This window comes from Syngnathus typhle, unplaced genomic scaffold, assembly GCF_033458585.1.
Source record: "Syngnathus typhle isolate RoL2023-S1 ecotype Sweden unplaced genomic scaffold, RoL_Styp_1.0 HiC_scaffold_174, whole genome shotgun sequence".
Taxonomy (NCBI): Eukaryota; Metazoa; Chordata; class Actinopteri; order Syngnathiformes; family Syngnathidae; genus Syngnathus; species Syngnathus typhle.
Genome location: NW_026872080.1, coordinates 59083 through 84986, shown reverse-complemented (window position 1 = coordinate 84986; position 25904 = coordinate 59083). Strand labels below are relative to the sequence as shown.

Sequence of the window (25904 nt, the reverse complement as noted above, 5' to 3'; positions counted from 1 at the left end):
CAACCAAACTTGGCAAAAATGCATACATTTGGATCAATGTGTTATGCCTACAGACAGGACAAAAGAAAACTAGGCCCAAGATGTGACAAAAGATATTTTTGTTGGGTATGACAAAAATAGTCCAGCATATTTGGTGTATTATCCTAGCAGTGGTAAAGAGAAACTCTCCCTTCCAACAGGACGTACACAAACACAGGAACAGAATCCGGTTCCTATAGTTGAGCCACAGGAAAACCAGGCAAAACCAGTCACACAGGACGTCATATGATGGCGCCGCGGATGGCAGCCACGGTGAGTCGCTCTCTGTTTATTTGTCTTATTTTGTGTGTTTTCTGTGTCCTCTGCTGTCCATCCCGGATCACTTTTACCAGAGAAGCTCTGTTAAACATCGGACAGACTTCTTCTGGTATTTTCTCTCCTGTTCTCTCCGATTCAGACTGTTTGTCGGAGATTCTAGCCGGAGCGGCGGTGCTGTACAAGCTAGCGCGACGACGGCGGCGCGGAAAGCGAGCCGGAGCACTCGTAAGGCTGAGGCAGAAAGGGTTTAGTTCTGCCCTACCGTCAATTCATCTGGCGAATGTCCGCTCCCTGGCGAACAAGATGGATGAACTGCTGCTCCTCACTTCAAGGAACACGGACTTCAGCAGATCCGCCGCGCTGTGCTTTGTGGAAACGTGGCTTAGCGAACGAATCCCCCACCACGCCGTGGAGCTAGCCGGGTTCAGGCTAATGCGAGCAGATCGCAGCACGGAGCTCTCCGGAAAATCAAAGGGAGGTGGTCTCTGTTTCTACATTAATGAACGTTGGTGTACTGATGTCACGGTGTTGAAAGAGTTTTGCAGCCCTCTCCTAGAAACACTTTTCATAAACTGCCGGCCGTTCTATTCACCACGGGAGTTATCCTCTATCGTCATGGCGGCTGTTTACATCCCACCACACGCACGTGCGAGTGAAGCCACGCAGATGCTAGCTGACCAGGTAACAGACATGGAGAAACTTCTACCAAACTCACTAATCATTGTTCTGGGTGATCTTAACAGGGCGAACCTCGCACACGAACTCCCCAGATACAGACAGCACGTAACGTGTCCCACCAGGGGGGCACTGACTCTGGACCACTGCTACACCGTGATCAAGGATGCATACCACTCTGCGGCTCGTGCAGCTTTAGGACTCTCGGACCACTGTCTAGTTCATCTGATCCCGGCTGTCAGGTTTTTATTCACCGACTGAATAAATGTTAAGAGAAAAGCATCAGCAGACAGACCACAAGTGAGGCAGAATATTGAGTCGCAGCTTGCGCAAGGAGTGCAGTACAGACAGCTTACAATGACCGAACTACACTAAGGTCTGTCTGCATCCTCGCTCTTTTTCTTTGGGGTTTGCCCTACCCACAAGTGTAGCAGAAACCGCTAAGGGAGAGGGGAAGCGCGAAGGTTTCTGCTTGGTAAACGTAAAAAACGGCAGGTGATATACTTATATGGCGATATAGGAAGAAGCACAGAGTTCAGCAAGTTCAGTAAGTTCAAGCAACCACTTGGGCAGGTAACCAGGGGCGCTCCTAGCGCTCCATTCCTTGAGAGTGAGAGGTGCGGTGACAGCCACTCGACCAAGAAAGATGATTGATAGACACAATGCCGTTGCAGGGCATTGTGTTTTCTGCAGCTGCATCCCGCCGACCCAGATATAACCTCACACCTTTTCTGTGGTGAACATAAGAACAGCAAAGCAGAACAAGCATATATTCGTACTAATATAGCGGTAAAACATTTATCGTAATATAGTAATAAAGAAACAAAAAGAGAACGCATGATAACATATATATACATTTTCCCAACAATTCTCCCCTGTTTATCATAAGTTCTCAGAGACACTCATATCACCTAAAGGCGGCCACTTCAAAAGATTTTCAGCCGCAGGATCACACGTCATAAGAACAAATTTACACCCGGGAGGGGATTGAAGCCAATCAGTCAATGTCAGTCTCAGGAAAGAAATTGGACAGGTCAACAGCAGGGGCCTCAAAGATGGAGCCAACGCTAAGGTGGCAATTTTTGTCAAACTCAAAGACGTCCCCCGGGAGCAACGGAAAAGCCTCAGCCGCTGGAGAGATAGCAGTTGTAATTAATCTGTTAATTAGAGACCGGAGACACGGAATACAGCAACATCCACACAAGGTCAAAACAGCAGAAAAAACGGCGAGGGAGACAAGGGCCGAGGAAACCAGGGTGCGGTACTTGCCGAACACATTCAGCCAGTTGTTCCAAACCTCCGTGTTCACTCCACTGTGCTCCTTCATCTTCCCATTCAAGGTCCTCAAGCCCTCAAGGGCCTGGGACAGGCTCCCGTCAGCTGCAGTGTTATTTGGGATGAAAGTGCAGCATTGCTCACCGAACATGGCGCAGACACCGCCCTATGAGAGTAGCATGTCAAGGGCCATCCGGTTCTGGAAAGCCATGAGGGAAGTAGCGGCCAGCTGGGAGTGGACCGCCTTGAAGCCCGACTCGGTCCAATTTCCAAGCCTCTGCACGTTGTAGTGGATGTAATTGATTCTGTCAACATTTTTGTTAAGAGTACACCACCAACACAGGGTGGATTCAAAACCAGCTGCTATCTGGTTCACCAGCTTATACTCATCCGGTACTCCTCTGGGAACGCCAATGGCATCTATGTAGGTCGGATCCGCCGTGCCCTGCCATTCGGCACTTCGCTTAGCTCTCAACCAGAATTTGGGCACAATAGAATCAATAAAAGATCCCAGCTCATGAGGAGTCATGGGCATCAATAAAACGGGAAGCAAAAGGGTTACCAAAGCGCAAATTCCGGAGCTATTAGAAGGCAGACTATCATAAAGTTTGTTAGTATTGCACCAAAACCAAATATCACTACGAGCAATTGGTGAGAAAGGGGCGGCAACATTTATAAAAGAAGCACGCATTGGTGCAGTTAAAGCACCAAGCTTTACGCCGGTACCAGGTAATTTGATGCACGTGAAATTACCCTTAGCAACATCAGTAGAAAAAAGGGGTTTGAACTTCGTCAAAGAGGAAACAGGATAGACTTTGTCCCATATGGAACAAGCATGAGTAGACGGAATGGAAGGGTTCAACATCAAAACTATTGCACACTCAGGAACAACACTAGCAGGAATGATTTTCAAAAGGGTCCTTGGGCCCATACATACAACGCAACTGGTGTTAGTCATATTTGCGGCTTGCTCGGCCATGAGGAGCCAGTTGTTAGTTTGGCCACTTATACTTGTGGAGGCCACAAAGTGACTATCTATATCGGTGAGGACCACACTCGTGATCATCGCTCCAGCTGTTTTGGTATAATTATTTAACATGGGGCTATCGTCACCCGACATTGTTTTGTTAACGCAAATTACAAAAGGGAAAATGAGGATCCGAACCAGAGGACCAAGCCCACAACTGAAAACCCCAACAGGAAGTGTTGAACAAAGTAGTGTTTGGAGGCCGAATTTGGCCATCAGGGAGTGTAAAGGTCAAAAGAAGGCTTGAGCCCTGGTTTTTTAAAGTTACACGCTTAGCAAAGAATGCAGCCTCTTTGCTGGAACCAGGAGGCCAATAACCTGGTTCCTGTGTTACAAGGGTGTCCCAAGCAGTGCTAATTGGGTGGCCAGTCAAATACCACCAATATCTGAGCCATTTGTCACCCGTAGTGGGCCGGCCTTGTCGAAAGCCTTTCAAACTCTTCATGGGCAAAGTGATAGTGGAAGACGTGTCTGGGGCCACGGTGAATGTCAATGAATTTTTGTACGTCCAGGCCAAGAGCCATGGTACGCAAGGGGTACCCGCATGAATGATAGCAGGCGTGCAAATGACATTCACAGGAAAGGATGAGATTTCACGTCTATGTCTACGTAAGGCATTACCGTTCCATGAACAATATTGGTAATCAGCGGAATTATCGCGTCTATGTGTAGCTCTGTTATCCCTCGAACAATACTCGTAAAAAACGTAATCAGGAACAGTGGTAGCTTTAGTGAGTCCCGTGTCTAAAATAAAAAGGGATGATGTGCGCATAGCACACTGTCCAAACTATAGCAGTACCAAGGATGACAAATATCCAAACGTATAAGTCCCAATAGTCGCAAGTTCGCGTCTTCGCAAAACATCTTTTCAACGGCATTTTAACGCTTAGTTTCAGATCTCCTCAGAGTCAACACCCTGAGCTTCGGGTTGGTGTCTTGGAATTCTTCCGCTAGCTTTCGTGTCAACCCTGGATCTTGGCACCAGAATCAGGCACTATTACCAGACTTTGCTCACCTTCCTTACTTAGGTTGGGTCTGCGGAGATCACTTTTTTACAGTGAGACAAATTAATCCACGTGTTGCGTTCAGCTATTTTTAAAGCGTTAGGTGTCGTGAGTAATACCAAAAAGGGACCTTCCCACTTGGGTGAGTGCCAATTCTTCTTCTTGATACTCTTGATTAAGACCCAGTCTCCCGGTACCACTTTGGGGTCTTCCTGCGGAGAGATGGGTTGGTCATCAGTGTTACTGGTTTGATTTTTTACATGTTCTAACATTTTTCTCATGTAGTCGGCCAAAGTGGCTTCTTCTGGAACGTCCCAAGCGTTTTTGAACTGAGGAAGCCTATACGGTCTTCCAAAAATGGTTTCATAGGGAGTCAACCCAGTCGTACTCGTAACATTTATGTACATTTTTACCAAATCTAGACACTGAGTCCATGGTCGTTTGGTTTCTTCCATGCATTTTTTTAGCCTATTTTTTATAGTTCCATTAAACCTCTCAACCAGGCCTGCGGACTGCGGATGGTAAGAACAATGGTTCCTTAAATTTATGTGGAACATTTTCCCAATGTTTTGCACCACTTGATTAACAAAATGTTGACCATTGTCACTATAATTTTTTTCTGGAATACCATATCTTGGAATGATATCCTTGCACAAAGCTTTTGCTACTGTTAGTGCGTCCGCATGTCTGGTGGGAAAAACTTCTATCCATTTAGAAAACGCATCGATGATGACCAAACAATATTCTTTCCCTTCACTTTTATTTAATTGGATGTAATCCATATGTATTGTGTGAAATGGATACAATGGAGTTGGAAATGTCCCTCTCTGAGGCAGTAAGTTACCTTGTGGATTGTGTTTAGCACAAATCAAACATGCTCTGCAGAATTGTTGCGAAAAACCCGCAAACCCGTATGCTGTATAAATAGACTCAATCTGTTTCACCATACCCCCCGTCGAGACATGGGTGACCCCATGACTCGAAATAGCAGCCCACTTATACAAGTTCCGAGGCAAGACAGGCTTGACCAGAGGTCACACAAAAAGGCCATTGTTGTTTTTTACGGCGCCACGCCTCTTCCAAGAGAGTCGCTCCTGGGAGGGGCTCTGAGATTGCATGTCAAGCAACACGTCAGGGGAAATGTGTGACATCGAACTGTAATCAATGCAAGAAGAGAGGACATGGAGCACGCCTTCAGCAGCAGCCTTGGCAGACCTATCGGCGAAGGCATTACCCAAAGAAACAGGATCAGTCCTTGTAGTGTGAGCAGCACATTTGCAGACCGCCACCCTGGAGGGTAATTGGACAGCGTCCAAAAGTTGAGGTAGCAATGTCGAATGGGTGACGGGCTTGCCCGTAGATGTTACCATGCCACGTTTGCTCCATTGTTGAGCAAAAACGTGCACTGTGGCGAAAGCATACCGACTGTCAGTCCAAATGGTGACGGGTTTGTTCGCCAAAAGAATGCAAGCTTCTGTGAGAGCAATGAGCTCAGCGGCCTGCGCCGACATATGGGAAGGCAGTTTTACAGCCTTCAAAACCTCATCAGCCGAGACAACAGCGTAACCAGAGAGGGTCACGCCAAGATCATTTTTCTTCGAAGATCCATCAACGAAAACCACATGACCGCCAGACAGGGGTGTGTCTTCCAGATCGGGCCGAGCCTTTGCCACTTGTTGAGCCGCATCGACACAATCATAGAATTCACCGTCGTCCGGAAGAGGAATGAGAGTAGCAGGATTGAGTGTTGTGCATCTCTCAACGGTCAGATGCGGTTGGGAAAGCAAAGTAGCCATGCACGACAGGTGACGTGCAGGCGACAAAAAGGTCATGTTCGTTTGTAGCAAAAGAGCCGACACTGCATGCGGAACTTTCAGCGTCAAAGAATGAAACAACACAACGCTGGCGCTGCTTTCCACAGCCATGGAGGCCGCCACCACGGCCCTCACGCATGGTGGGAGAGCGCAAGCAACACTATCCAATTTAGAAGAATAAAAGGCAATAGGGCGAAGTTTTGAGCCATGTGATTGCATCAAGACAGAGGTCATATAATGACCTTTACAATCAACAGTTTGGACAAACGGCTTGTCATAATTGGGCAAAGCTAGAGTGGAGCTAGAGACCAATGCCTGTTTGATCAGCACAAATGCATCCTCTGCTTCAGGAGTCCATTTCAACGGAGTGGACATTGAGATGTCTTCAACATACATCAATTTAGACAGAGGAGCAACAATTTGAGCATAATCAGGCACCCAGCTCCTGCAATAACCAACGAGTCCCAAAAAAGACATCATTTGTTTTTTAGTGAGTGGTTTAGGGGCCTTCAAAATGGAAACTTTCCTACTATCAATTATAGTACGACCCTGGGAACTGAGATTGTGGCCTAAGTATTTAATTTCCTCGGACCACAGTTGGAGCTTGTTTTTGCTGACCTTGTGGCCTTCTTTTGCCAAGTGATGCAACAATGCAAGTGTGTCCGTCTGACAAGAATCAAAATCAGGAGAAGCAATCAAAATGTCATCGACATAGAGCAAAATCTGACTTCCCTTTGGTGGGACAAATTTTGCCATGCTGGCTGCCATTACCTGCGAATAAATAGTTGGGCTTTCGCAGTACCCTTGGGGCAGTCTGGTAAAGGTGTATCTCAACCCAGCATAAGTAAACGCAAACCAAAACTGGCTTTCTTCAGCAATAGGAACAGAGAAGAAAGCGTTGCTAATATCAATTACCGAGAATATTTTTGCATCAGGCGTTAATGAATTCAACAAGGTGTGTGGGTCAGGGACACAAGGTGCCCTCTGAATGACAGCACTGTTTACTGCTTGCAAATCTTGCACCATTCTCCACCCGACAGAAGGAGGTGCCTTTTTTACAGGGAAAATCGGAGTATTACAAGGAGAATCAGGACAAAGAATGATGACACCAGCTTTTAATAAATCTGAAATAACAGGTGCGATGCCTTGCAGGGCATCGGGTTTCAATGGGTACTGCCGCACGCAAGGACGGTACTCAGTCTTAGGTCTAATGACAACAGGAAGTGCACCTCTCACTAACCCAACGTCAGAGGGCCCTGTTGACCAAAGTTCATTTGGGACCTCAGCGAGGACCCGCTCATCATCTGATGACAACACAAAATGTCAAGCCAAAGGTGCTTTCTCAGAACAAGATCTGACGTGCATTCCACAAGCAAAAGAAAGGATTTGGTTCATGTCTCATTTGAAAAGCTTGGTAGAAGGACTGTAAGAAGAATCAGGACCGACTTGAGTCCAGTCAAAGGCAGCCAATGCGTCTTTGGCCATGAATCCCAAGCTTTGCCATGTGGATGAGAAAGGTCGGAACAAGGAGACATGGAGCGGGGTGGTTGTCCTGTGTAATTTTTGAATCTCAGAGGGAGCCGGCTGTATGACTACACAAGCGCGGCTTTCACCATCATGCAGGAGGAAAGCTGTCCTCAAAGAGGCAGGCGTAACAGCCTCAAGCATGGTTTCGTAGTTGTGGTCAGGACCGGGCGTGTCCTTATGCCACATGGTCACATGCAGGTTGGTTGGTTCCATTGCCTGTTCAGGGCATCGCAAAAGGCCTTTAGCCCGCGTCAAAAGAGGGGATCCAAATTGTTTCACCTCAGCGTCAATTAAATCCAATGAATAAAAATAGTAACAATGAAATTGACCAAAAACTTGTAATTGGTGACGCCTTTTGACAACGATTTTGTCATCAAGAGATACTAGGGAAAGACCAAGAGCAGTGAGAGCATCTCTTCCAAGTAAATTAACAGGGCAATTTGGCATCAGCAAAACGGGAACGCAACAACTTCCTCCTTCAGGGTCCCGTATCCAGACTGGATGAGACTGAGGAACTGGGGTTGTCATTCCATTTGCTGCTCTTACCCAGAAGGATCTCCCACCTTCCCGCACATCCGCAGGAATGTCGCGACAGGTAGTAACGCACGCTCCTGAGTCGCACAAAAAGGTTATGGGAGTTCCATTCACAAACAGAGTTATTAAAGGTTTCTCTACATTGTTCATCAACAAGTCCTGAATGTTCAAATCTACATCAACAGGGGGAGCTGTCGTCAAAACAGCTCCTTCAGTCTTCTGCTGACTGTCGGTTAGCCACAAGGGAGGGTCAGCCCGGCCCTTATGGGGGTCCGGACAGTATTTTGCTATGTGGCCCTCTTTGCCACACGCCCAGCAGATAGGAGGTTGAGTGCTAGATTGTTTTGGTTGACCAAGGCCGGGCAGGCCGTTTGGGCCATGACCGAGAGCACCATGCCGATAGCCTCCTCTGCCTTTGCCACGGAAGTTTCCACGACCGCGTCTCATCTGGTAAGGTTCAAAAGTTTTGTTTTGATAAAATGCATCATGTGATTCGTTATTCGCAAAAAAGATGGTGGCAACCTTCCCCTTTTCTTTTCCCTTTTTTAAATTGACAACTTTCTCAGCATGCATAGCATGGTCAATAAATTGTGGCAGTGTGGAAGTTGGGAAAGTGATCATGTGTTTTGCAACCCAGCTTTGGATTGCTGGTCGCGAATTTGCATGTAGAGCATTTTTGAGTTGTTGGTTGTAAACTTCAGTTCCAGGATCCAAGCCGCTATTGGCTTTGAACACTTTTTCCAATCTGTGTCTATAATCTTCAAACAACTCATCCTCTTTTTGTTTGGTTCGGCCAATATCTGTATAATTTGCCCTACGTTGAAATTTTGTTTTTATTCTACCCAAAAGTTGGTCAATCTGATCTTTTAATGGCAGTCCATTATATGCCAATGGACAGCCATTTAAATCAAAAGGATTCCAATCGCCCTTGACACTGGCCCAATCTTTGGTCAAGGTTGCCATAAAAACTTGTTGCACCTCATCTCCTCTTAAGTTATAAGAAGCAATGAGTTGTATCATGTCGGTGCAATATTGCTCAACATCTTCAGAAGGTAATGCTATTCCCTCAGTGGCTAATTTTACATCAGCTTGTGTTCACGTTCTGTAAACTAAAATAGTGGGCCCCCCGTCATCATGAGGGTTTGCCACTTGAATCATTGGGCAGGCGTCGGTTATTCCTGCGCCCATGTAACTCGGGCTGCAGCCTACCGCGGGAGCCGAAGGAGAGGGAGCTTCCGTTTTTACGCGGCTCCGCGTGACCATGACATGAGCAGAATCACTATATTTTGGAGGATCATCTGCGTTTGGCAACTGTGGGTACAAGGCTTTGCGCTCCACAACACCTCTCCTAACAATTTGTTCATCTTTTTCATCTGAATCCACCCCCTCAGGCACGGCTCTCAAGTGAGGCCGCGCCGCTGAGGTTTCATCATCTTCCTGTCTGTGCAACAGCAGGCTCTCTTTGGAGACGGATTTTTCTTCGCTCCCTTTGTTCTTCAATTTTTCTTTTATTTGTCCACATTTTGTTTTTTCTGCTTCCAATTCCCATTTCACTATTAAATGATACCCGTCTTTATTCTTTTTATTCGCACCATGTTTGGCAGTAATCGATTGTTTGAGATCGTTTAATGGTTTTGCGCTCAATTGACCATCAAAGTTGTAATTTGTTATCCATTTATCGAGATATTTCACAATTTTAGGGTCGACCCATTCCATTAATTTCCAATCTTTGCATTTTAATTTATATCGGGGTAAAGAGTTTTGTTTGCTGTTTAAATTTCCCATGGTTTATTATTTTCTAAATTTCGGAGTTGGCGGTTCGAATGGCACCTACAGTGTCCTAAAGCCAACTTTATTCACAGGACAGTGGTTAAATATTCGATGTGTGGTAAGTCTCCTTTCACCTCCCCCGGGGGGGAGCGGAGAATTCTTGGCCTCTGGACCCACACAAAGCCACTGTGTTTTTATATAGAGGAGAGCTCAAATGAGATCACTCTCAGTCAAACCGTACACAAACACACCACGCGCGCTTTTCACCACTTTTAGGAATAACCGAGGAGTCCGCACCTCCTTGCGGAATTTAACTAACAATCGCTAGGTTTAACTAACAATTAGTTAGGGGGCTCCGCACCGCCACGCGGAATTTAACTGTTCCTATTTTACTTGACAGGGTCTAGAATTCCCAAGGTTTTAGTGACCTCTCGTCACTTGTTCACTTTAAGTGACCTCTTGTCACCGCTCATTCATTCCTTTTAGTAGAAACAATATTCCTACTCACAGTCCGCTGGTTCTTTTCCTCGGGTGATCTCGGCAGCCTTCCCGGTGTCCAGCCGGACCGCTCGAGGCAGTCCCATCAAAGGGCTTTTGTTTACCTTGGCCAAGGATTTTTCCTGCGTCGAGAAGTCCCGCCGGAAGCCGTTCAGGACATGTGGAGATCCCGGACGAGCCCCCAATTTCTGTCAGGTTTTTATCCACCGACTGAATAAATGTTAAGAGAAAAGCATCAGCAGACAGACCACAAGTGAGGCAGAATATTGAGTCGCAGCTTGCGCAAGGAGTGCAGTACAGACAGCTTACAATGACCGAACTACACTAAGGTCTGTCTGCATCCTCGCTCTTTTCATTTGGGGTTTGCCCTACCCACAAGTGTAGGAGAAACCGCTAAGGGAGAGGGGAAGCGCGAAGGTTTCTGCTTGGTAAACGTAAAAAACGGCAGGTGATATACTTATATGGCGATATAGGAAGAAGCACAAAGAGTTCAGCAAGTTCAGTGTGTTCAAGCAACCACTTGGGCAGGAAACCAGGGGCGCTCCTAGCGCTCCATTCCTTGAGAGTGTGAGGTGCGGTGACAGCCACTCGACCAAGAAAGATGATTGATAGACACAATGCCGTTGCAGGGCATTGTGTTCTCTGCAGCTGCATCCCGCCGACCCAGATATAACCTCACACCTTTTCTGTGGTGAATATAAGAGCAGCAAAGCAGAACAACAAGCATATATTCGTAGTAATATAGCGGTAAAACATTTATCGTAATATAGTAATAAAGAAACAAAAAGAGAACGCATGATAACATATATATACATTTTTCCAACACCGGCCTACAGGCAGAAACTAAAATCTTCTAAGCCTGTGGTGAGGACTGTGAGAAAGTGGACAGTGGAGTCAAGGCAGGACCTCCAAGCCTGCTTTGATTGCACCGATTGGGGTTCTTTCGAAGCTGCAACTTCAGACTTGCATGAACTCACTGACACTGTCACATTATACATCAGTTTTTGTGAGGATCTGTGTGTGCAGACTAAGACCTTCTGCACGTACAACAACGACAAACCTTGGTTTACACCGAACCTCAGGAGGCTGCGCAAAGTGAAGGAGGAGGCCTACAGGAGCGGCGACCGCGAGCTGTTCAGGCAGTCCAGAAACACACTGAACCGAGAGGTAAGGAAAGCCAGGAGGTGTTACGGGGAGAACCTGAAGAGACACCTCTCTGCCAATCCTGATCCCTCAACGGTGTGGAAAGGTCTGCAGAGCATCACGGGCTACAAGAAACGAACCCCCTGTCCTGTAGAGAGCCCAAGGCTTGCTAACCAGCTTAACAAGTTCTACTGCAGGTTTGATCGGTCCTCCCACACAACGGGACCTCCTGCAGCACAATCTACATACTCACCTCTCCCCACAACTGCTCTGTCCACACCTCTATCATTGTTGTCACCCACTCACTCTCTTACAGAGGCGGCGCCCGCACTCCAGGTCCGCGAGGAGGAAGTGCGCCAGATGTTCCGGAGACAAAAGACCAAGAAGGCACCGGGCCCAGACGGCGTGTCACCTTCCTGCTTGAAAGTCTGCGCTGAGCAGCTGGCGCCCACCTTTGCACGGATCTTCAACCGTTCTCTGGAGCTGTGTTTATTTCAAAATGTTTTTATTAGTTTTCTCACAGAAATGACAACAGCATATGCTCTGGAACAATTCGCATGGGAACAGACATTGCATTGCATACAGCCTACTAAACAAACATTTCACCCATACAAAACACCTCATTGTTACCTAATTAATAATAAAAAAAAAATAATAATAATAATAAAAAAATAATAATAATAAACAAAATTAAATTTGGAAAAAAAAAAAAAAAAAAAAAAGGGAAGGGCAAGGGGGGGGGGGGTGAGAGTGGGCTATTGTGGGACTTATTGAAGTTTGCATCAAACTCATCCTCATAATAATCCAGGAAAGGTTGCCATACAATTCTAAAATTCTCCTTCTGAATTGTGGTTCTAACTTTTTCCAACTGGAGGAAGGACATGGTCTCACTCACCCAGCGAGAGTGCCTAGGGGGCAATGGAGATTTCCAACACATAAGAACCAAACGTCGAGCGAGTAATGAGGAAAACGCCATCATCTGAGACTGAGCCTTCGAGACTCCTTTTGTCTGTACAACCCCAAATACTGCCGTGACTGGATCTGGGTCAATTCTTCTCTTACAGATGTAGGAGAATGTGTCAAAAATTCTAGACCAAAATGTATGTAATTTTGGGCATGTCCAGAACATATGCCCTAAGGTTGCCTCAGCTTGCTTACAGCGGGTACAAGTAGGGTCCACGCTTGGAATCATTTTAGCCAATTTGGTCCGTGAATAATGTAATCGATTAAATACTTTAAACTGTATTAGCCTATGTCTGACACAAATGGATGTACTGTATATCTTACTGATAGCCTTTCGCCAAATTTCATCAGAAATGTTCAAACTCAAATCTCCTTCCCACTGGGTCTTCAAATGGTGAAGTGGCGGGCAGTTAATATTACAAATCATTCTATACAGTCGGGACACACCACCCGATTGTTGCAAATTTAGTGTCAAACAGTCATCCAGGGGACTGGAATCCGGTTGTAGGGGGAATGATGAAAACTGAACTCGAACAAAATCTCGAACTTGGAGATATCGAAAAAATTGAGTACCAGATAAATTAAATTTCGTAATTAATTGTTCCCAAGTTGCAAAACTACCCCCTACATACAAATTTCCCACGCATTTCACCCCATGTCTGGCCCAGGACAAAAAAGCAGTGTCAATCAGTGATGGTTTAAAAGCAGCGTTTTTAATCAGAGGCATAGATAGCAAGGGTTGTGTATATCGAAAGTGCTTACGAAACTGGGTCCAAATGCGAAGGCCCGATCTGATGATTAAATTGGTTGAATGCTCACCCACTGGTAGCGGGAGAGGGGCACACAGTAGCGATGCCAGAGATACTGGAGAACAATCATGCTGTTCCATTAATAACCAAGATGGCCCATCTTCATCCGGATTCAAATTATACCAAAAAGCCATTTTAAAAATATTAGCAGCCCAGTAGTAGTACAAAAAATTAGGTAGCCCCAGTCCACCGTCTTCTTTACGTCTCTCAAGGACTGATTTCCGAACACGAGGTATCGATTTATTCCAAATAAAGCGGCTGATGTACCCATCGAGCTCCTTAAAAAATGATTTTGGCAGAAAAATGGGAATTGTTTGGAACAAGTACAAGATCCTCGGCAGAATCACCATTTTAACCGAATTAATACGGCCTGCCAAATTTATAGGAAGCGAAGACCAGCGCAACAAATCCTCCTTGATTTGATACAAAAGCTTTTTGAAATTAGCTCCGAATAAACCTGTATGACTACTAGTGACTTTCACCCCCAAATATGTCATAGATCCTACTGCGGTCGTGAAGGGGTAAGAGTCATAGACATGATTTTTCGCTATATTATTAATAGGAAATAAAATACTTTTAGTAGGATTGATCCGATACCCCGATGACATACCAAAATGTTCCATTATGTCTAAACATTTCGGGATTGAGGTATCCGGATCTGACACAAACAGCAACAAATCATCCGCATACAACGAAACCTTATGAACTAAGCCTCCTCTCAAGATTCCCCGTACATCCGCACAATGTCTCAGGGCAATAGCAAGTGGTTCTATGGCCAGATCAAAAAGGAGGGGGGATAGAGGGCACCCCTGTCTTGTCCCCCGTTGAAGGGTAAAGTAAGACGAGATAAAATTATTTGTCCTCACCCTTGCTTGAGGTGAAGCATACAGTATCTCTATCCAAGAAACAAAAGTTGGACCAAATCCAAATTTGGTCAAAGTTTTAAAGAGATGTTTATGTTCAATTGAATCGAATGCTTTGTGCGCATCTAATGATATAACTATTTCTGGGGAGTTTCCAGTAGACGTGGAGTAGATTACGTTAAAAAGCCGCCTAATGTTGTGAAATGGTTGACGGCCCTTCAGAAACCCCGTTTGGTCCGGATGTATGATCTTTGGCACTATGGACTCCAACCTTGATGACATAATTTTAGCAAGGATCTTATAATCACTTGTAAGCAAACTTATTGGACGATAAGAATCACATTTGGTTGGGTCCTTGCCCTTTTTAAGAAGAACTGAAATGGTGGCCTGGGTCATGGAAGTTGGAAGCTTTTTCTGTTTTAGGACTTCGCTATAGACTATACATAATAAAGGAGTTAATTTATTAGCAAAAGCCTTATAGAATTCAATTGGGTAACCATCCGGGCCGGGTGCCTTCGAATTCTTCATGGATTTGATAGCTTCCCCTATCTCGGCTTCAGATATGGGCAGTTCCAAAAAATCCCTGTCCTCTTCAGCCACCGTGGGAAAAGCTATATTATCCAGAAAGCTGTTAGAACGAGAATAGTCTGCTGTATAGAGAGACGAATAAAAGTATTTGAACTGGTCGTTGATGTCTTTGGGATTAGATTTAATTTCTCCGTCTAGTGCCTGGATTCCCTCAATAAAATTAGTTGCCGAGCGCTGGCGCAGTTGGTGAGACAGAAGCCTGCCAGCCCGTTCTCCATGTTCATAACAATTTTGCCTGGACTTCAAGAATTTTTCACTGGCCTCCTTAGAGGTCAGAAGATCAAATTCTGTTTGTAACGCTATTCTTTGTTTACGTAAATCGGCTGTTGGTGAAGAAGAATGCTGCAGATCTACATTTCTTATTAATTTGATCAACTTATCAAATCTTTCCCTACGGGTTTTATTGAGACGGGCATTGTATTCAATTATCTGGCCCCTAATGTAAACCTTAAAGGTCTCCCATAATATAAAAACATTCGTGCCCGGTAAATTATTCGTCTCCAAAAAGAAATCAACCTGTGATGAAATAAATTCCACAAAATTCTCATCCGACAATAAATATGTGTTAAATCGCCAATCATACTGTAAGGGCAGTCTACTTTGAAGGCAAAGTTCTAAGGTTACTGGGGCGTGGTCCGAGATTACAATACTATCATAATCAATTGATTTAATTAGTGGGAGTAATTTTTGATCTATTAGAAAAAGGTCAATTCTTGAATACGTCTGGTGAACTGCAGAAAAAAATGAAAACGTTCTGGAGGTTGGATTTTTAAATCTCCATGGATCGACAGCTCCCAGAGATTGGCAAAAGTTCTTAATAATAGATGCAGATTTAGAAGGGGGGCCACTTGAAACCCTAGATCGGTCAAGTGAGGGCTCAAGAACCGTATTTAGATCCCCGCCCAGTACAAGATGGTGTGTCCCAAGATCCGGAATGCGCCCAAACAAATCTTTAAAGAATTTAGTGTCATCCCAATTGGGGGCATAAACACTAATAAGCACTACTGGAATACCACAAAGCTTGCCCTGCACAATAACAAACCTCCCTTCTTTATCATCTATAGCCCTATAGAGAGTAAATTGCACATTTTTACCAATTAAAATGGCTGTACCGCGTAATTTGGAATTTAAGCCAGAATGATAAACCTGAGATATCGGTCCCCTCTTCAATTTATGGATATCGTTAATACGAAGGTGTGTTTCCTGTAGAAAGATTACCTCCGCTTTTAATTTATTCAGATGAGAAAACACCTTACTCCTCTTCACTGGGTGGTTGAGACCCCTCACATTCCAGGTTACAAATTTTGTTAATCGTCCTTTCACATCACCGGAAGAACTCAACATAAATTGAAGAAAAAATAATGGAGGATGGATGTAAAAAAAGGTTGCTCCACATCTCTAGCCCTTGGATAGGAAAAGGAAAGAAAGGGGAAAAGCAAAAAAAACAACAGAAAGAAAACAGAGAAAAGAGAGGAAAAAAAAGAAGAAAAACCACAAAAAACAACAACACCAACACCCAAAAGGGTTTCACACCCAACACAAAACCTTTGTTGCCGGTCCCTCCCCAAATGAGAGACTGCACCCAGCCCACCTCCCACGCCACTATGAAGCATCTGAATTGTTAAGGCTACTCCAGACACTTGTCACAAGTGGCTGCGACCCCACATGAACCTAAGATTACACATTTAACCAAATATCTATACTATGAAACACCAACAAGACCCACCTACATACATATTCCCTCGTTAAGCCCATGGAAAACAAACATATTGAAGTATAATAACTCAGCAAAACAACAGATCGAGAAATACCAACGATGGTACCGTAAACAAGCAGGTAGATTTAAACAAAAATGATTCAAGGCGAGAAATGAATTGAGACATGTGTGTGTGAAATATAAACAAGTAAGCAAAATTGCTTGCATGGAAAAAAAATATATATATACATATATATATATACACACACACACGTACACATACATACACACATACATATATACATATATATACATATACACATATATATATGCACATACATATATACATACACACATATACACATATATACACACATACATATACATACATACATATATACATACACACACACATATATACATATAAATAATCGACATAACTCAATAATAATAACCCCTAAATAAGTAAGCCTTAACATTAACCACAGTAATTAAGTTTACACATACACAATAGAACTGGCATCAGTCAGTATAAATCACGAGTTATGAGAGAGATGTAGTAAGAACCCACTTACCAACCCAAATAGCTGTCCATGAAAACGTCTCATCCCAAATATGTAATTTTTAATGTCTCAAGAGTCCCCAAGTCATGCCGACATCAGACCTTTGGCAAACGCAATTGCCCTCACTGGGTCGGAGAACACTAGCTGCACGCCATCCGTGGTCGTTACCTTCAATCTCGCAGGGAACAAAAGTCCATATTTCACTCCCTCGCACTGTCTTAGTATCTGTCTCGCCGGGCCGAACTCCGCTCTCTGTCTTGCAACTCGCTGCGTGAAGTCCGGGAAGATTCGTATGACGTCCCCATCTTTAGAGACGAGCTTCTGGGAAGCAGCTTTCTTCAGAATGGCCTCCTTTTCCTGAGAGTAATGGAACTTCACTACGAAGGCTCTCGGTGGCTGATCTTGTCCCGGTTTGCCAGATTGTGGATTGGTGCGGTGGGCCCGGTCAATTACCGGTGTGGTTTCCATTTGCAGTAGTTGCTGCAGAAGTTCCGCAACAAAAGTGCTCACCCTTACACCATATTCACGACCCTCTCTGACACCGAACACTCGCAAATTGTCTCTCCTCGACCTTGCTTCTAAGTCCTCTGTTTTCACCGTCATGTCTGACATTACTTTCCGTAAATCGGACACTTGTTGTTCCAACTCGGTGATTCTGTCTGATTGACCATTGGCACCCTCCTCCAAGCTAGCCATACGTTCCTCCAGGACGCCAACTCTGTTGCTAGCATGGTCGATAGCCGCCTTCAGTTCGTCTCCAAGGCTGCTTATTTGTTTGGACAGCTCCTTCTTCTGCATTTCCGCCTTCTCGTCGATCTTGGTCAGCAATTCAGCCCTCAAAGCGCCAATCGCCTGTAGGACAGCGGACTCTCCCGAGGCTAGGCTACTCTCTCCGGGCTCATTAGCTCTCAGCCTCGGCATTGTAAAAAAACTCCACAATACCGTCGAGAGAGGAAAAAAGAGAAGAATAAAACAACAAAAAATACTGTGTATAATTGATTGATAGGTGTTCCACGAGTAGCAAATTATTTTAAAAAAGGGGTCTCGTTGGCATATTTTAGGTAAATGTGGGAGAGCTCAGACGACACGTCTACATATCTCCGAAGCTCAACCGGAAGTCAACCATCAACAGTTCTCTGGAGCTGTGTGAGGTGCCCTCGTGCTTCAAGAGCTCCACCATCCTTCCAGTGGCCAAGAAGCCCGCCATCACAGGTTTGAATGACTATAGACCCGTCGCACTGACATCTGTGGTCATGAAATGATTCGAACAGGTTAGTGCTGAACCACCTGAAGGAGGTCACGGGCCCCCTGCTTGACCCCCTCCAGTTTGCCTACCGGGGAAACAGGTCAGTGGATGATGCGGTCAACATGGGACTGCACTACATCCTGCACTACCTGGACACCCCAGGAACGTACGCCAGGATCGTATTCGTGGACTTTAGCTCGGCGTTCAACACCATCGCCCCTGACATCCTCCAACAGAAGCTCATCCAGCTTGCGGTGCCTGCCTCCACCTGTCAGTGGATCACCAGCTTCCTGACCAACAGGAGACAGCGTGTGAGGCTGGGGGGCATCACATCTGACACCCGGACCACCAACACTGGAGCCCCTCAGGGGTGCGTCCTCTCCCCACTGCCCTTCTCTCTCTACACCAATGATTTCTCCTCAGGTGACTCTCCTGTGAAGCTCCTGAAGTATGCAGACGACACCACTCATCGGACTGATCCAGGACGGTGATGAGACTGCGTACAGACAGGAGGTGGAGCGGCTGGTCCACTGGTGCAGTCAAAACCATCTGGAGCTGAATCCGCTCAAGACCGTGGAGATGACAGTGGATTTCAGGGGAGACCCTTCACCACTTTTAACCCTCACTATCCGCAGTTATACTATTCTCTCCACAGACACCTTCAAGTTCTTGGGAACCACAATCTCTCGGGACCTGAAATGGACCGGCCACATAGACTCTGTCCGGAAGAAGGCCCAGCAGAGGCTATACTTCCTGAGACATTCAACCTGCCGCGAGAGCTTCTGAAGACCTTCTACACTGACATCATCCAGTCTGTCCTCTGCACCTCCATCACTGGCTGGTTTGGATCGGCCTCCAAACAAGACAAGCACAGACTACAACGGACAATCAGAACTGCAGAAAAGATCATTGGAATCAACCTCCCATCTATCCAAGACTTGTACCTGTCCAGGACCAGGAATCGGGCAGGGAACATCTCTACAGACCCTTCTCACCCAGGTTGCAGTCTGTTTGAACTACTCCCCTCCGGACGGCGTTATAGAGCTCGGTACGCCAAAACCAGCAGACACAGAGACAGCTTCTTCCCCCAGGCTGTTGCTCTGATGAACTCACACCACTCATAGAGTCTCAGAGACATTACTGTGCAATAACATCCTGCTCTTCACACCTTTTTAAAGTTAAAGTCCCAATGATCGTCACACACACATCTGGGTGTGGTGAAATTTGTCCTCTGCATTTAACCCATCCCCGTGTGATTTTAATCCATGCCCTGGGGGAGAGGGGAGCAGTGAGCAGCAGCAGTGCCGCGCTCGGGAATCAGTTGGTGATCTAACCCCCCAATTCCAACCCTTAATGCTGAGTGCCTAGCAGGGAGGCAATGGGTCCCATTTTTATAGTCTTTGGTATAACCCGGCCGGGGGTTTGAACCCACTACCTTCCAGTCTCAGGGCGGACACTCTACCACTAGTCCACTGAGCTGGCTTCTTGAATTTGTCTACACTGTTTTTGCCATTATTCACATGTCCTGAATGTTGTTAGTCACCTAAATGTTGAACAGAGGGTGTGTTTTTACCGAAGTCAAATTCCTTGTTTGGCACGCTCAAACATGGCGAATAAAAACTCTTGAATCTTGAGACGTTACCCTTCTAGAGCAGGGGTCTTAAACACCAGTCCTCGGGGGCCACATTCCTACATGTTTTCCAAGTTTCCCTTGTTAAACACACCTGATTCAAATGATCAGTTCATCCTCACGTCCTGCAGGAGCTTGATAATTTAATCAGGTGCGTTTAACGAGGGAAACTTGAAAAACATGTAGAAACGCGGCCCCCGAGGACTGGAGTTAGAGACCCCTGTTCTAGAGTTCAGACTACTTTGGTGGTTGTGTAACTGAGGCATGTTGACAGTAGATTACTGCTACGATTGGTGTCTAATGTACCTTTCTCATTTAGTGAATCTGTAACGTCACCTTATTTAAAAGAATGGTCTCGTGCCATGAGTGAAGAAATGGAATCACTTAATGACAACAACACATTTACCTTGACTACATTGCCAGAGGGTAAGAAAGCAGTGGGGGGTAGATGGGTTTATGCTCTTAAAACCAATGCAGATGGGTCCAGCAAATTTAAGGCACGTTATGTAGCCAAAGGATGCAGTCAAAAGCAGGGTGTAGATTATTATAAGACTTTTTCACTCACCGCCAATCTGACAAGTGTACGAGTGTTAATGCAAAAAGCGGCACAAGAAAACCTGATTTTACATCAGATGGATGTCAAAACCGCTTACCTTCATGCTCCAATTGATTTTGAGATTTATATGACACAAGGACAAGGTTATGAAGTCACATCTGACAAAGGTGAAATGGTGGTGTGTAAGCTGGGAAAATCACTATGTCTTAAAACAAAAAGGTAGAAACTGGAACAAAATATTACGTGATTTCTTTTGTGACAATCTGTTTATTCAGAATCCAGCTGATCCTTGTGTGTACACTAAAGGAACAGAAAATCAAAAAGATGGTCATTGTGATATGGGTGGATGACCTGATTATTGTTGCCAGTGATGAAAATTTGATAAAGAATGTAAAAGAAATGCTCACAGCTAAATTCTAAATGAAAGACTTGGGTAAAGTGAACAACTTTCTGGGTATTGGTTTCCATCAAACTGATCACTGTATAACAATGTCACAGAAAAGATATGTTGACAAAATACTTGAGAGATTTGATATGCAAGATTGTAAGCCATGAGCAACACCATGTGAACCTAAGCTTAACTATTCTGAAAACACAGAAACCCTGAGTGATCTGAAGAAATATAGAGAGGCTGTTGGCAGCTTAATCTATTTATCAACCAGATCTAAGCTTTGTAGTGAGCAAACCTTCCCAATACCTTTCCAAACCAACTATAGAACAATGGGCTACAATAAAACATGTACTGAGGGCACAAAGGAAAAGATGTTGTGTTACAAAAAGAGTGATGGCGAACCACTTGGGTTGGAAGCATTCAGTAATGCATACTGGGCTGAACATGATACTGACAGACGTAGTACGTCAGGTTATTGTGTTAGCTTGAGCCAATTTGGTCCCTTAATTTCATGGAAAACCAAAAGACAAGCAACAGTAGCTCTTTCAACGTGTGAAGCTGAATACATGGCCTTGGCTTCAACTGTACAAGAATATCTGTATTTAGTACAACTGTTAGATGGTGTTGATGGGTATCATTACAAGCAGCCAAAGGTTTATGAAGATAATCAAGGAGCCATAGCCTTAGCTAAAAATCCTGGACAAAGTCAACAATGTAAACATGTTGACAGAAAGTACCACCTTGTAAGATCAACTGTTAACGATGGCAAACTAATGCTGGACTACTGTCCAACAGAATATATGGTGGTTGATCTCATGATAAAACCTCCAACAAAGTCTAAGTTGATGAATTTTGTGGCATTTATGTTTGGAGAGTAGAAATTTGTTTATGGAATGTGTTTCTATCATATGATGAATTTGGTGGTATTTACATGTTTATGAAATGTGTATGCATTACCTTGAGAAAAATCATTGTATTTCTAGTTTGCATGTATTTACCAATATACTAAGAGCAAGTGGGGGTGTTAGTACTATGTGCTCTGTATATTGAGAGTTTTATTTTGAAGGATGCTACACAGGAAGTACTGCTTTTACTATTTCTGTTTGACAAATGTTCTTAATAAAATCCAGGTGTTACCAATGTGTTAATTGGGCACTGGCAAACCAAAGTGAGTCGTCGTTTTCTCTGTCTCCACAGTATGACTCATTTTATTTAAATAACTCTGCTAACACTGACTACGAGCCGCCTGTGAAAAGAAAACATGCTTTTAAGAGTTGAGCAAGCTCCTGCAACTACACTTACACAAAAGACACTTTAATTGAGAGGCTTCGAGACAAAGGCACAAAAATCGAAGATTGTTGTTTTGCCTGATGTGGTTGGTTGTTGCAGCACCCATTCTTTGAAGGTGGTCATTGTTTCAAATGCAAGAAAGACTTCACAGAAACACTGCATCGCTACGATGAAGATGGCTACCAGTCGTACTGCACCGTGTGCTGTGGCGAGTCAGAGGTCATGTTTCTGTAAGGAGTGCGTGGAGATCCTAGTGGGAGAGGTAACCTTTTGTGAGCTTTTGTCAGAAGTGTCAACAATGCAATAAAGCCCAACTTTTAGGACAAATTTGCGGCACTGTGTAAAGTGAATCTCTAGAAGGTCCAATTCACTATAATGAGGTAGGTAGTATATGCTGAATGATCGATGCAAAGGGTGAATTAGATTCTTTGAGAGGCTCTCATTGCCTGTGATGAACAATGTATATGTTTTATACATACGTTTTATTTTGAAGGATGCTACACAGGAAGTACTGCTTTTACTATTTCTGTTTGACAAATGTTCTTAATAAAATCCAGGTGTTACCAATGTGAAAGATATTGAGCTGCTACATTTACCAGCCAACACAGTGCGAGGGTAAGCTGAAAACTCAGGCCAGACTGGAGCGTCAAAGTCCAAGACTTTGCCAATGACAGCGCCATGGAGTTCGAGCCTCTTACAGATTACCCGGCCATTGCTGCAGATAGACACAAGCCCTTGAAGGTTCTGTCGCTCTTTGACGGTATTACAACAGGATACCTGGGGCTCAAGGACCTTGGCTTCAAGGTGGAACGCTACATTCCGTCAGAGATTTGTGAGGATTCCATCGCGGTGGGTATGATCAAGCACGCTGGCAAGATTGAATACGTCAGCGACGTCTGCACCATCACAAGGAAACACCTCGCTGAATGGGGCCCTTTTGACCTGCTGATTGGAGGAAGTCCTTGCAACGACCTCTTCATGGTCAATCCCATACGGAAAGGTTTGTTTGATTGCACCGGAAGGCTCTTCCTTGAATTCCACCACATTTTGGAATGAAATGGAAATGTGTATACAAAAAAAATTATTTGAAAAATTCCTGATCATTATCATTTGGCACTTTCTCTTTCAGAATGAACAGAAAAGTTATTAAAGCGCAAGTGGTGGGGATGCGGAGAGACATTCGGGCGAAAGGGTGGAAGTCGGGTGCTTCGAGCTGTGAAATGTATGCTATGAGAATGTAACTGTTGCCCTCTGTGATGGTACGACCTCTTTCAAGATGACTTTTCAGTAATCTGTCTAGCCAAGTCACAGAGGGCAACATTTACGTTTTCGCCCATTTCATGGCGGAGGCGGGAAACCCCAACCTGCTCCGGTGTCAGAACAGCAGCAAAATCTACATGGGGGCGGAGGTGGACTGCAGCGATGCCTTAAGGGCTAAGGCACTCAACCTCATTTTCCCCGTCATTGCAAATGTCTCTCAGCGAGGTGATTTAAAAAAAAAAAACTCCTGAGCGGCTGGTAAACATTGAGGGACACGTCAAAAATGTAAGTTTACTTCACTTGCACATGCATGTTAAATATCTATTTAGAACTACTAAAAATACAAATGTGTTTTGTTGCTTTAAACATTGCAGGATAACACAATCGTATGTCTGTTTGTTCCAACTTAGAAACAGCCAAGCAGAATGGTGTCGGTACGTGGGGCTCGGTTGGTGCCATTGAGCATCGTATACATAAAACAAGTAAGCAACCTGTCGATTTTCTGTTATTGCGCTTCATGCATGCATACTGAAGTAATATTTGATTTTAAACTATTGCAGAACGAAGCCGTCTTAAGAGTGGCGGTGTGGAGGGAGGCGAACTTGACCCAAGGTTGGGGCATTCTACACCTTCACTCACCTTAATGCCGTGACCAATGAATTTGGCCTGTCTCTCAACATGACCCAATATTCAAAACGTATCGGCGAGTAAAGAAAAGGCTGTAAAACGGAAAAGGAATGTCACCACTTAAGTTGTTTTAAATGAATGAGTATAATACAACGAATGCCGGCTTTCCATACAATCTCGTTAAAATTTTACAACTTCACGAGAAAGGCTGTTGAATTGTGACCAGCGCGTCTGCGAACAACCCCCCCTGGTGGGGACAAAACGGTACAGATAATGAAAGGACTGAATGGACACCCTGTGAATTAGTAATTCCATGTGGTGTGACTGTGATGAATTGACCTTTAACGTTATAGACTTATTTGTGACCTTTGAGTTATATGGTTGTTCTCAGTTTTCACCTCAGCAAACTTAATTGTGTTTTTATTAACTAGGTCTGCGAGTCAACGCTAAAATTTCTGGCGATTGGACTGATGATCAAAGAAGAGGAGGTCAAGTTGGCAGATGGGGAGGGGGAAGGAAAAAAAGTATTCAGTTGAGTGTGTGTGTGGAGCAAGACCTTCGCTGAGCCGCCAACTATACCACGTGATGGACTCAAATTAAAACTAGTGTATTCACAGGGTGAAGTGGTTGACATATGTAAATAAACATTTTATTTTGCCAATGCTGTCCATTTGCCGACATTGATTTCTGCCAGAGTTTGGGGTTGGATGGGGTGCAGTTTCACTTTTCATTGGGAAGAGTTAGGGTTTGTTGTTTGAAAGCATAGCTCTTCGTGCCACTTAAATATTTGACTGTATTATTTGTCATAAGTATCAACAATGCAATGAAGCCCAACTTTTAGGACAAATTTGCGGCACTGTGTAAAGTGAATCTCTAGAAGGTCCAATTCAGAATAATGAGGTAGGTAGTATATGCTGAATGATCGATGCAAAGGGTGAATTAGATTCTTTGAGAGGCTCTCATTGCCTGTGATGAACAATGTATATGTAATCATTCAAGGAATGATCTGTATGCATGATGAGGTCCTTCAAATTTACCTAGGGACATATGTATGTTTTCACCAGCATAATTCGCAGGCTGTTAGGATCCTGAACTCGCTCCCCCGTTCTGCGTAGCGTCCTGTACTTTTACTGTCTGTACTGTCTGTATGCACACTGGCTCTTATTTGTTGCGTTATCTGTTTATTTATTATTTATTATTACTCTTATTATTTATTGTTTGTGCCTTTTTGTTTTTGATGTTTTTTACTTTTGCGCTATGCTTGCTGGCTCCGTTTTGCTCCTCTTAATTATTGTGTTATCTGTTTATTTATTATTTATTCATCACTCTTACTATTGATTGTTTGAATTTTTGCCTTCTTGTTTTTATATTGTGTCGCGTACTTGTATGTCTATCATGTTATGTGTCTCGTCACCGTGGGATAGAGAAAAACGTAGTTTCGGTCTCTTTGTGTGTTGTGACATGTGGAGAGATTGACAATAAAGCTGACTATGACTTTGACTTTGATTCTGACAGAATCCAACTGAATTCCCCACTCATATGCAAGTTTGGGTTCGGGACGTGGCGTGTTTTTATGATCTCTATTTTTTTCTAAATTTCTATCAAGATCAATGACATCAGAAAAAGCTCAAATGAAGGAACAAAACTATCATGAAATTTTGCCAATAATGTTAAGAGACATTGTAAAGGCTTCAAAAAGCAGACAAAAATGGAATGGTCTGTAACTGAGTTGCCTGTGTGTATGCGTGTGCGGCTCTTTACGGACAAGTAAGAGCAAAGAGAAGCATTTTTATTCTAGATGAGCATAGAGAACCGCTGTCTCCCATAAAAGCAATCGCTGCAGCACGGCCGCCGTTAA

The 25904-nt window shown here is 44.3% G+C and overlaps 1 protein-coding gene and 1 long non-coding RNA gene across 2 annotated transcripts; both read left to right on the top strand.

Moving 5' to 3' along the window:
• The first annotated feature begins 22032 nt into the window (after positions 1-22032).
• On the top strand, positions 22033-23703 carry LOC133148823 (DNA (cytosine-5)-methyltransferase 3C-like). The gene is made up of 2 exons (XM_061271719.1): positions 22033-23159; positions 23289-23703. Exons 1-2 carry the CDS (start codon positions 22838-22840, stop codon positions 23291-23293), a joined length of 327 nt encoding a protein of 108 aa, XP_061127703.1. The 5' UTR covers positions 22033-22837; the 3' UTR covers positions 23294-23703.
• Positions 23704-23710: 7 nt separating this feature from the next.
• On the top strand, positions 23711-25492 carry LOC133148824 (uncharacterized). The gene is made up of 3 exons (XR_009712870.1): positions 23711-23901; positions 23980-24031; positions 24478-25492. It is a non-coding gene; the product is annotated as an uncharacterized LOC133148824 (long non-coding RNA).
• The last annotated feature ends 412 nt before the right edge of the window (positions 25493-25904 follow it).